General features: G+C 46.3%; 1 protein-coding gene across 1 annotated transcript in view; it reads right to left on the bottom strand.

Moving 5' to 3' along the window:
- Nucleotides 1-4,753: 4,753 nt before the first annotated feature.
- Nucleotides 4,754-12,610, bottom strand: part of LOC103798960 (neural-cadherin-like) — a gene marked incomplete at its 5' end in the record, with an annotated part of 37,829 nt that continues 29,972 nt past the window's right edge. The window contains 6 exons of the mRNA XM_009071248.1: nucleotides 4,754-5,152; nucleotides 7,255-7,409; nucleotides 8,932-9,176; nucleotides 10,195-10,375; nucleotides 10,903-11,167; nucleotides 11,873-12,039. Of these exons, the coding sequence (XP_009069496.1) occupies nucleotides 4,754-5,152; nucleotides 7,255-7,409; nucleotides 8,932-9,176; nucleotides 10,195-10,375; nucleotides 10,903-11,167; nucleotides 11,873-12,039 (1,412 nt within the window). The remainder of the gene's footprint in view (nucleotides 5,153-7,254; nucleotides 7,410-8,931; nucleotides 9,177-10,194; nucleotides 10,376-10,902; nucleotides 11,168-11,872; nucleotides 12,040-12,610) is intronic.

Genomic DNA, 12,610 nt, shown 5'->3' with positions numbered 1-12,610 from the left:
CAGCAGGAAACTTGGGTATTTAAAATACATTCAGATCCTAGAGCTTTGCTTTGTGTTATTTCAGGCACAAAGCTATAGATTTTAGCACTAAATCAGTGTGTCCTTGCTCTTCATCCTGAGACAGAGACTACCATTGTTTTTTAATTACTTGGAGGACGAAGTGAAGCCAGGCCTCAGTCCTGAGAACTTTGCCATTTGTGTCTTTTCACAGCCAGAACTTTGTGAACTGTATGGAATTTCCAGATGCTGTGGAGGTACCACGTGGCTTTCGTTGTGTTTTAGCACTGCTTTGGTTTTAGGCTGAGTTACAGATTAAATCTGGATGCCTAACAGTACTCTCCAGCTTTAATTACACATCCACCAGGATCACTTGTTTCTTATGAAGAACAGAACTTTAGTCATCAAGTGCCTCTAGGCTCAGGTTGAATTAACATTTGAACACCTCTAAGAGTGTTTGTGGCCTGTGCAAATAACTCAGTTATAGTAATTACCACTGCAATTAATTTCTAATGATGGGAAACTTAAAAGTGCTACTGACAGCAAACTCCACATTTAATTTAATCAAGACGTGTAACGAGATTAGCTTTCACAACTGAGCTGTGCTCTGATCCCAGATGATTTAAGTGTGTTCTCTTTTCAGCAGTACTGAGGTAAATCACCCAGGAGATGGGATAGTTATGTCACATGCTCAGACAGTTTTATATTCAGCAAATACTCATTAAACAAGGTGACCATCTTTCTGCAGTTGTGGCTGGCACAAAGGGGAGTGCTGCAGTCAGTGACACCACACACTGACAGGAGAGGAGTGGGTACACCCTCAGCTGAAGCTCCTGAGTGATTCCTAGCCAGAATACCATAATAAAGCATTGTAATCAGTATTAAATCTCTAATTAGGCCTATCACGACACATGGTTGTTCCTGCTGTGAGCCTGGGTCAGTGAATTCCTCGATGAGTGCCTTCAGTAATGGGAAAAAAGGCTCAGGAAAGGCAGAGTTTGTCTGGGCTCTGCTGTCCTGTGCTGAGGTGCTATTGGAACTCCCTGAGGAGGTGCAGTAACTTTCCTGAGGGAGGTGGGAGACTCCCAGGCCCAGTGACTGTAACAGCAGCTGGTTTTAAAGGGACTTGTTTCAGAAACAGCCTCTAACCTTGCCAGAGGTGAAATTCACCCAGTGCAGGTTGTTTTCAACAGGCAGATGTGTCCTCAGAGAGGGGCAGTGCTGCAGGTGTGTTCCAGGGGCTGCAGCACTCAGACACCAACCCCCAAAAGCAGAGCACACCAAGAACAGAGGCACTCACCAGCTCAGGGACAGCAGCATGAGGAGACCCACAGCCTCCCTGGCCAGGAGGAGGGAGGGCTGCAGGAGGCTCAGGCTGAGGTGGAAAGGCTGTGTCTCTGCTCCCAGAGCCTGCTGGGAGGGCACTGCTGGGCTAATTGCTAATTAGCCACTAACCACATCTTCCTGTGATCTGCAGTCACTGAGTTAAATGTGGGATTTCTGTTAAAATGACTGCATTTGTTCCTGGGTGCCACGGTCCTGGCACACCTGGTGTATGATCCCAGCCAAGGTCCTCCTGAGGACACCTTACCTGTGAGACTGTGGCACGAATCACTTTCTTGGAGTGCAGGGCTAATTGCTAATTAGCCACTAACCACATCTTCCTGTGATCTGCAGTCACTGAGTTAAATGTGGGATTTCTGTTAAAATGACTGCATTTGTTCCTGGGTGCCACGGTCCTGGCACACCTGGTGTATGATCCCAGCCAAGGTCCTCCTGAGGACACCTTACCTGTGAGACTGTGGCACGAATCACTTTCTTGGAGTGCAGAGAGCAAACTCTAGAGCAGGAATTGGAATGTTTTTATAAGGGAGAAAAGCCTTTGAGATGCATTAAGTGTTTTATCATTTCTTTTCAGTGTTCTGCTGGTGAGGTCTAACATAGCTCTTTTATAATATGTTGTAAAGAGATGTAATGGCTATTGTATACTAAATAAATGGTGGAATTTGAAAATCACTCTTAGGCTTGTTTTTGTATTGGGATGGATTGAGAGAGGCCCAGTTAGGGAATCAGCTTTGTTTCAGTCCATGTGGAAGAAAGCAAAATATTTTTCAGCACGAATCATAGAATCATAGAATCACCCTGGTTGGAAGAGACCTCAAAGATAATCAAGTCCACCCCTCCCGTGGTCACTAGCCCATGGCACTAAGTGCCACATCCAGTCTCAGCTTGAAAACCTCCAGGGATGGGGAATCCACCACCTCCCTGGGCAGCACATTCCAATGCCTGAGCACTCTCTCTGGAAAAAATTCTCAAAACCTCCTCATTGAAATCCCCAGGAAATGGCCCTGGGCTTTAGCATTTCTGCAATTAAGGAAATACTCAACTTTTTTCTGCTCACCCAATCCTGCTCCTTCACAGCCACGTTTTCCCCTCTAAACCTGCTGGTCAGTAGGTCAGACCTAAGGACAATCAGCTTTCACACAGCTTGTCTCTCTGTCCTGTACTTGGAATGTTATTTTCACAGGGGAAAGCCACAAAGATTAATGTAGTTGTCAGGCAGACGGATTAAATACTAATATCCACATGATTATTTAAATTTCAGACCTTTACAAATATTTTATACTAAATAAAATGTTCTTACTACATGTTTAAAGTCTGTAAAGAACATGGAAGAAGATTAATACAAGTACCAGATTACTGAAAATCCTACTACCTAGGGACCCAATGATGTTTTTATTCCTTTTTTTTTTCTTCCCCCTGACCTGTGGCAGAGCTTTCCCTGAAAAGCCAGCTGTTCTGTCCTGAGCAGGGATGTGCTGGATAAGCCTTTTTGCAGAGGCACTGAATCATTTGCATGTGTCTGTGTAAATGCAGAACAAGTGAGGATATGATTTCAGCAATTGCACAGTAATTAAAAGAGCAGCATGCAAATTAAACCAGATAAATTAAGTGAACTAATTACTAATCTCTGGGAAGAGGAAGAGTAGGCTTTAATAGGGCATGACAGCTGCAAATGAGTGTGTCCTATTACTGAGATTGTATCAACACAAGTTCCTAGAGCAGTTTGAAAATGTTTCCTGCCTTTTTGTTTTATGCTGTGTATTCTGTAAAGGGTCTGACTGACTGTGACTACAGAGGCAGTTTGGGGGTGTTAGTGTCTGTTACAGACTAGGACCATAGCAGCAGCACTTGGGAACAGCAGCAGGAGAATCCAAACCTCAGCAGCTCTGCAGGGACCCTGCCCATGGGGCCCCCAGGCACTAGAGCTGTGCTCAGGCTTCTTCCCCTCTCTCCCAGTGACCAGTTCAGCACCTCAGGGCTGCAGTTTGACAACTGGGACCACAACCATCACATCTCCTGAGGGCAGGGCTGGTCTGTGCCCCCTTGGCAAGACTGAGATGGTGATGTGTCCTTTGAGTGTGTAAGTACAGCTTGAGTCCTACCTCAGCTCGTGGTCATGTCTGTGGAAGCAGCTGATCAAAGCTGAGAGAGAAATAATTCAACAGATTCCACACTTTAAGTGACCTTAAATACAAACAAGGCAGAGAGACCCTGTAGAGAAGGCTGGTTTATTATTTACATGGTGCTGTAGAGAGGCACAACATGTCACAGGCAGATAAAGTCAGTCTTTGCCCCAAGGAGCTTACAAGCTAAATTAAATTGAAACCAGCCAAAACAACAGAACACAAGGTATGAAGACAAAATTACTGCTGGTTGGGGAAGGAACAGAGTTTTGTGCATAATATATATTTACTTAATTTTCCATATCCTGTTTGTGACTGCTGAGATCAGGAAATACAGGGGCTGGCACACTGGATTTGTGAACACTGCAGGATGTTTCAGCCCAGGTGTCCTCACAGGTAAACGTGTCAGTAAAATTATAAATCACAGACTGTACAGTCTGTGAATTGGAACTATTGGGCATGGGTAAAATGGGACTTTTCCTCTGGAGAAGCTGTCAGTGGTTAGTAGTGAGCTCAAAGTTTTCCAGAGTGTGGCACAAGTGCCCGTGAGAAAAAGGTGCTGTGTGAACATTTCCCATCTGGGTACTGTGCAGATGAAGCTGAGCTGCAGCATTCACCCAGCTCTGGGTCTCCAGCCAGGCAGCAGAACAAGCCAGGAAAATGATGCAACTGTGAGCAAAGCAGTTGGAATGTCTTGTACAATACATTGTCTCATACTCCGTTTTAATGAAACAAATTGTTAGCATCTAGGATATATTCATATTATCAGCTGATAATATATAATATACATATCCTATATATTTACACATTATAGTAGATATCATTTACATATAATATATAAAGAACCAGCAGAGCCCAAGATTGTGGATTTGCTGCCCTGTCTGTACAAGTGGTCTCAGGTTAAAAGTAATCACAGTTCGTTTTGTGGCACCTTCCCCTCTTCAAATATTGTCACATGTAAGAAAAATGCAGCACAGTAGCAGGACATGAAATGGTCTGAAAAAGGGACTGATAATTTAGAGTGTAATATTCCACCCCCATGTGAATGACAAAGTACTCCAACTTCTCCCTTTATTCTTGCAAGTAAGTTTATACCCCAAAACCTGAATGTCCAGGATGTCCCAAGATTAGCTCCTACTCATTTTTCAATGAGCTGCCAAGTGTGGCTCCTTAGTGGGAATCTGATGGAAAAAAAGGAGGGTGAGGGGGTGGTGTTAAAGAGAGGGGTGTAGTACATAGCAGGACCATAAAAAACGTGCTTCACCCTTGCTTCCAGCAGGCTTGGTGATCTACAGGTCTCCTGCATCCCTCTGCGAGTACAGTTCACTCAGTTTCTCAAACTTTGGTCCCCACTCTTTGATGTCATCATACACTGTGCCTTCCTCCAGCCCAGGGGAGCTCAGGGAGCTCAGGCTGCCAGCGGTGGAGCCTCCTCCCTCCGTGCAGAACACCTGCAGCGAGTCCTGGGGCACGGCCTGGGCCTGCTGGTCAGCATCTCTCACCACCCCTGCCAGGTACCCACCAAAACCTGCCCTAGGCAAAGCAGCTCCTGCAGTCACTGCTGCCCTGGGGTGTCCCCACGCGCTGACGAGACCGTTCCGCCGTGCTGGGCTCTCCGTCCTCTGGCAGAGGGAATAGGCTGAGCTGGCTTGGATAGACACCTGCAGCTCGGCCATGTTGTAGGCATCCTGGAGTGAGAAACCAGTCACATCACATTAATACTCCCTGCAGCCCCCAAAGCTCATGCTCTGGAGGCAATCCAGAAGGAACACTCCCCGGGCAGCGTGTTCTGCGTGGGCACCTGGAGGATTGGGAGTGTGACTGACTCTGCCACCAGCAACACACCTAGGGACACCCAAACTGAGCCGGTGAGAACACAGGGGAGCAGCTGTGCACTCTGCACTGCTATGGCCAGGCTCAAAATCAAGGCTGATTTCGTATCAGGAGCTAAATAAAATGACAGAAATGCCCCAGATTTGGTTCTGAAGTTCAGATCTGAGTATCTTGTTGTTAAACACTGACACCAAGTCTGGCAGGAGAGGTGAGAAAGGATGTTCACAAACAGCACGTTAAAGCAATCTTTCTGCACGAGTAGGTCAAACATCTACTGTGATTTCTGGTAAAATCTTAGCAGTCTCTGTAATAATGGCTAGTTATGCTGTCCACAAACCCAACTCAGCCCTTGCCTCTGGGCCTACAGCTGGTGTTTAACAGCCTTTGGTGTTCAGCTCAGTGTACTCAACAGTGCACTGACCTCCTGCAATTTTTATGAACTACTTTCTCTGGGGGACAGTTTTATTTCAGATGCAGAAAGTCCTTGGGAAAAGCCTCTGGCTCCCCCAGCCCTACACCCTCTGTGAACATTGCAGGAACAAAACTCTTGTCCAAGTGCCCCCATGATCCTTTTGTGAAGGCAACATTAGAACACAATTAAGGTGGTGCAGTTCAGGGTATCTGGGGGGTTGGTTGGTTGGGTTTTTCAATCCAGGCACACAATGAGGTACTCAGAAGGGCACTGGACAGTTTTAGCTGCAATCCTAACAATGGCTAAATCTGAATAGTTTAGGAAGAGTATACAGAACACAGAGAGGCTTCACTCCAAGCACTATTTCCTCAAGACAGAGGAACAGCCTCAGATGAAGATCATCAAGCCACTAATTTGATTCCACTGCTTAAAATAAGGAGTGTATTTTAAGAACTCCCCAGAAGTAATTAAAGATGTCACACAGTAACTGTGGATTTCCTCAGAGAGACCTTCTGGGTGTAAAATTGCAAAATACTGCAGAGGAAGTTAATCTGATTAAGGAAAACAGGATTTATGCATACAGTTGTCTGTGTTCCCACATGGAAAATGTCTCTGTGTTTATTCCCTTCCTACTAATTCACCAAGAAAATGAGGATACAAGTAAGAATATTTTCTCAGGTGGCCTAGTAAAACCCCCTCTAGATTTTGTAACTAAAATTTCTTAAAATATATTTGGAATTTTGGGACAGGTGAAATTTAATATATTTTTTTAACCACTGGCTTTTTTTTGACCCACCGAACTGGTGCCATGGCTATATTATTACCTCTGCAAGGTCATAGCACCCCTTGAGTCCATTAACAGAACAGTTTCAAAGGTAGCAATGAAATTTCTGACCTTTTTTAAGCATAGCAAACATCTGTGGGTCAGTAAATAATCTTCAAGTGGCATGCAGAAAACCTTACACAGCTGGCAGAAATGTTATTGACACCTGGTTTGGTACCTGCTCTGCCCTAAGGATATACATAGCTTGTGTTCACTGGTGTGTTTATCTCCAAAACAGAAAAATGTAGGAAGGTTCTTCAACAACCTCTATGTGCTTCAGGGCTTAGGAGGAGCAAATGTAGCACCTCCCCTTCCTAAGGAGTCAGGTGTTAATCCCTGCTGCCAGGAAGAGTCTCCAGAGAGCCTGGCACGAGGAACAGGTCACACCAGGCTCTTGGAAGCTGCAGCAGTAACGACCCAAGAACCTCAGTGTCTCCTGAGCTGTGAAGCCAAACCCACCAGCTGTCTGTTCCCTGCTGCTGAACTCACTCCAGACTTCTTCACATATGCACACACAGGATCACTCACTTTAAGACCAATTAAAAATGGATAGGCACTTATCTCTGCTTAGCAAACACGGCCCTGGTGTACAGACCTTGCAAATAATTCATCTGCAGCACTGAATCAGCAGAACAAAGGCTGAGACAAAGCATAAAATATATTTCCCTTGGCATGGTGAGCCACCAGGGCCCTCTTAATTGTAACTCAACAGTGATCCTTACTTCATCTTGCTCCCCACCCCCTTCTTCGTTGTAGTTGAGGATGTTTTCCCTGATGTCCTCCAGGTCCTCCTGATGCACAGATCCATGGTAGACACCTCCGTGCAGACCCTTGCGTGTCTTCCAGTGAGCCCACAGGAACCCAGCACTGAGCAGAGCTGTGTGAACACAGGAGCAGAGCATCATGCAGACCCCAGCAAACCCTGGTGCCCAGCACAGCTGCAGTGTGTGCTTCCCAAAGTGAGTGGGGCTTGTGCTCTGCAGTGCAGTTACATGTGCACATCAAACACAGAAGAAAAGCCTTTAAAGAGCGTTTTGCAACATCCTTTAAAGTACAACTTTGAAGTTGTTAGAGAAGTGAATGACTTAAGTGGTGTCTGTGACCTGTCTCTGCCCTGTGTGGAGGTAAAATGTGTCACAGGAAGTGCATACACAGACAGGGAGCACTGAAGTAACAACAGGTTGACAGAAATGAAGCACAGAAGACACAAGACAAAGAGGAAATTAGTTGTATATGTTTTACTAGGAAAAAAAATCAGGCACATGAAGTTAAACACTTTTCTGAAATGCTGAGTTGCATTTTACACACTGACAAGCTTCAACATCAGGTACTGCACATTCTACAAGTGGAAACTTGTGTATCACTGCTAGTAACTCTATGAAAGCTGATAAAAGCTCATAGTAAGACCTCAAAGTATTGAATACCTTAAATTAACAGTGCAGTGAATCAGAGAAACTAGAAACTCTTACAGAGTATCTACATGACAGTTCTGTGGAGCAGCATCCAAATGCTCTTGGGACTGAAACTGGGGTGGAGAGGTGCCCTGCCCTGCACTCCTGTAACAATGATCTAGTATCAACATCAGCTATTTGGGATTCCAAAAGCTGTGATACCACTTAGCTTCCCACGAATTTGCTGCTCATATTTGCATGGCAAACATAGTATCTAGCAGAGTTGGGGAAAAGTGATGGTATTTCAGGCAGCTACATAGATGGATTCAAGAGTCCATGATACTTTTACACACTCTTACTACAACTTCTGAATGAAACTGCACTAACACTGTCAAAGCTGTGAGAAAAGTCCTATGTCCTTACTCAGGCAAACTTCCATAACATTTGAATAAACAAGACTCCAAGACAGGATCTTTCCTCACTAGTGAGATCCTTCTTTGGTTTCCCTCTTCTTGAGATCCCATGCCTAAGCCTGGGAATGGCTGGGGAAGCCAGAAGCAGCTGTTAGGAGCTGGGACACAACTGGTAAGACACCAAATCTGCTCCTGCCTGACCCAGTGTATTCCCATTAGACAGTGTTTCTCCTAGACTGAAAAATCACGCCCAGCAGTATTTTAAACTATGCTTATCTGGTAGCACTTCCACTCTTGCTGTTCAATTGCATTTGCTCCCAATTATGCATCTGTACAGTTCCTCAGCAATGAAGTGAAAACGTGCAGAGAGTAAAACTGCAGAGACTTTCCACAGCTCACAAACGTTGATTCCCTCAGTGACAGATGCACACAGGGATGAAACATCAGCTACTGATGGAGCCTGGATCATGGCAAAGAAATGAAGGCAGAGTCAAGGAAAGAGTTTGTCAGCAGGAGGATGAGATGATGACTGCTCAGGATGGGATGGACACACGAGTTCACCAAAGGTAATACAAGACGTAGTTGCCATAACTACCTAGGAGCGCCAGGAAGCACACGCAGATGGCGAAGAGGGAGCTGAAGCTGAGGCCTGTGTCCTTGTGGAAGATGGCCAGCGTGACCTCGCAGTGGCGCCCGGCGTAGCCGTCGGGGCAGTGGCACTGGAAGCTGGTGGGGGACTGGGCGGTGCAGGTGCCGTAGTGGCAGGGCCGCGCCGCGCACGCCGTGTACACGCACTGCCTGCCCGTGCCGTTCTCCAGCTCCATGTGCCCCGGGGGGCAGCTGGGGAGAGAAGGAAAAATGAAACCATTACCCTTCCAGATTTTAAAACAGAATCATAGAATCACAGAATTTAAGGGTTGGAATGGACATTACACACCATCCAGTCCCAACCTCTGCCCTGGGCAGGGACATCTCCTCACTAGATCAGGTTGCACAAGCCTCATCCAGCCTGGATTGAACACCATCAAACAGCTGAGCAACAGTCTGGTCTTGAACAACATCAAACAGTTTTTGATGACACTCTGCGTACAGTTTCTGAAGTAGCTACTAGAAGTACTTGAAATCATTACAGGACTGTGTTTTTTCCTGAAGCAGCCAACAACAATGAGCTCCACAACTACAAACCCTTACGTCTGTGGCTTTCAGAACTCAGGCAGTTCCACTGGCTTCTGCAAGGTTATCCTTGTGGAAAACAGCTCGATTAGGGTCAGCAGTTCCAGCTAGGCCAAGCCATGCTATGTGCTCTGTGCTTCCAAAGTTAGCACACTCTATTTGTGTCGACAGTCAGAAGTGCTCACAGTGCACGTTTGCAGAGCACAGCTAACTCGAATCAGTGCTGCTCTAACCCCAGCCCCAGCCACACACAAGGACTCTGAGCCTCATGCTGCAGCCTGAGGGGAGGGAAGGGAACAGAGGTGACAGCCTGAGACAAGAGAAAGCACATCAACACTGCACAGCATGAGCTTCACGTGACAGCCAGGCTAGCTCCGCTCCACTCCAGCTGACATGACTCTCATCCTGGCTCCCAGGGCTTACAAACATTCTGGGTTTGCTGCTAGTCTTTAAACATTTCCAATTAGGCAGATGAAATTGCTACAGAAGCACTGGCTCCAGACTGATTTACATCAGCTGAGGGCAGTGCTCGTAAGGCCAGGGTAACCTGCTGCCTGTGCAGGTGTCCAGCCCAGTGCAGTTCCATGGATTTGATGAGATTGCCAGGGGCAGCCTTCAAGCTGCACACCTCAGCATCCCTCCCACCTCAGTCCAAGGGTTGTGTGCTCCCGTTTCCATCAGTTACCTGCACTCGTGCATCATCCACAAATCAATGCAAACAAACTCCTGGTGGCAGGGGTTGCTCCGACAGGCCTCCGAAGAACAGCCCTCCTTGACACCCTGGGCACTCAACACTGACACCAGCTCCTTCCCGTGGGTGTCCAGAGGGATTCTGTAGTTGTTAAATCTGACATCCTTCATACATCCTGGGGCAAGGCACAAAGAGAGGCTTTGAAAGCCATGCAGCAAGAATGATGTATCAATGCTTTGACTGAGTGTAAAATCCACAGGGAATAAACCAGAGTCTGGGGTGTGCTATGCAATGCATGCATAACACAGCAATCCTCCTTCCAGCAGAGGGACAGGTGGATTTGGCAGGCAAAGAGCTGCCCAACAGACTGGTCAGAACCATTCACTGAGCCACCTCTGTGCATCTAATGCAAGGAGCACCCACAGTCCAGCTGGGAGCAGCTTGTGGATCTCCAGGTACAAACACCACAGTCACGTGAAGAAGTGACCATCTTTGTTCCAAGTCCAGTAGCCAACTGGATGTGCAGGCAGTTCCCTGCTGTACCTTTTCCTAGTCAGAACAGCTTATTTGTCCCTGGTGCAGTGTGTCAGGTGAGAAATCTGCTTTGGACTCTGCATAAATGAGAAAGCTTCCTGCAATATGCCCACGTAAACTTCATTTTTACAGGTCCATATCCTGAACAGGGAGATCAAGAATTCTTACCTTGAAAACTTCTGTTTTGGTTGAATGGGTAGGTGTTTCCAAGGACCAAGCTGCTGGGGTCAATCACAATCTCCTTGTATGTTCCTGCTGCTTTCAGGATCTCCCTCTTCCCACCTCCTTCATAAAGGCGAAGAGTAAATTCATTTTCATTTCTCTCCAGTGTGATATGATGCCACTCACCATTGTCAATGTGGTAGGAGGGAAGGCTTAGGGAATAGTCTCCATCACCCAGGTTGTACGAGACCACCAAAAGTCCCTGAATAATCTTGTGGATAATTAACAAAAAGCAAGAAAGAGAAGAAAAGTCATTGCCTGACATTAGGTATTGACCTGTAACTTCAATCTTAGAGCATTTGTTCAAATTTAGCGTATGTTTATGCTGCACATATAGGTGTAATATAAAAATACTTCAGGTGCTACTGAACTGGACAACCTAAATACTGGTACTAGTATACAACTCACTCAGAATAATTTGACCCTGCACCTCTCTTGCACACATTTCTGGGGTTCTTCAAATGGCTGAGAATCTGGAGTATCACAGCTGCACTGACAGCTCAAAGAATCTTAGCTGAAGAGGTGGCTCGTTCAGTGGTGTGTATGAAGTGAAAAGGTTGTCATTTGGAGTCTGACATCATTACAACTGCTCCAGGCTCCTTGCTTGGCAGAGTGTGAGGCACTCGGGATCGTCACACCAGGGCACACAGCCCATCCACCCTGCTCTGTGTGGAGACTGTGCTCCACTGCAACTGGCAACAAATTCCCCTGAAACCCAGTGGGATGCCACAGCTGAGTGCTCAATACCTCAACTGAAGGATCAGATCTCTGTGTGTGTCCATAAAACAAAATCCAAAGTTTTTCCCTTAGCGTAAGGTTTTGTGTTCTATTTTCAACCCTTAACCTGACGTTCCTCTGAGCTGTCACTGACACTGATCTCACTTCATGCCATCACCTTCTCAGACACCCTGCTCACCTGCAGGGTGATGTGCTCCTCCTTGCTTCGAGACAACATGCTGGTGATGACACTGTCAGGCTGCCGTGTCCTGACCATGGCCTGGAACAGAGTCCTGCGCGCAGACACGCTGACCGGGAGCTGGTAACGGATGTGGCTTCCTGCCTCAAACGTGTACTCTTTGGCAACTAAAGGCAGGAGAGAAACCTTTAAACCATTTTGTGAGGAGAGGGAAATATTGCTGTTTCCATTATTTTCATAGCAAACACTGAAAGTGAAAAAGAACTGCAATGCACAGCAGGGATCCATGAGGCATGGCTTGTCTTTGGGACATGCCCCTTTGTATCCAGTTTCCCCAGTCACTCTCCCACTGCATCTTCCACTGTAGAGAGATGTTCTCCTGCCTAAAATATCCTGCTAGTGCTCCTCCTTACACAGCTCACATGGGATGACAGCAGGAAAGCAGCAGCTCTGACCAAGAGACTGCAGACAAAGTATGAAGTACCACAGCCAAATTTCACAACCTGCTATTTTATAGCTGTCTTTTTGCTGCAAACTTTGGCTCCATGAAAGCTAAAGGAAAGATCCTACTATTCCCACAGCACAGATCCATAAGCCAACTGAGACTCTCCCTGACACCAACAGAGCAGTGATTTCTAATCCCAGTTGTGCAGTTCTAATTCTGCATAGAAATTGGTACTGGCACACTCAAATTCAAGTCTTAAGTTATTAGATATTTCTGAAAGTGTAAACAGAACA

Source organism: Acanthisitta chloris, unplaced genomic scaffold (assembly GCF_000695815.1).
Source record: "Acanthisitta chloris isolate BGI_N310 unplaced genomic scaffold, ASM69581v1 scaffold5843, whole genome shotgun sequence".
NCBI lineage: Eukaryota > Metazoa > Chordata > Aves > Passeriformes > Acanthisittidae > Acanthisitta > Acanthisitta chloris.
The sequence above is the reverse complement of the archived record's forward strand: the minus strand, read 5'-3'. Positions and strand labels throughout refer to the sequence as shown.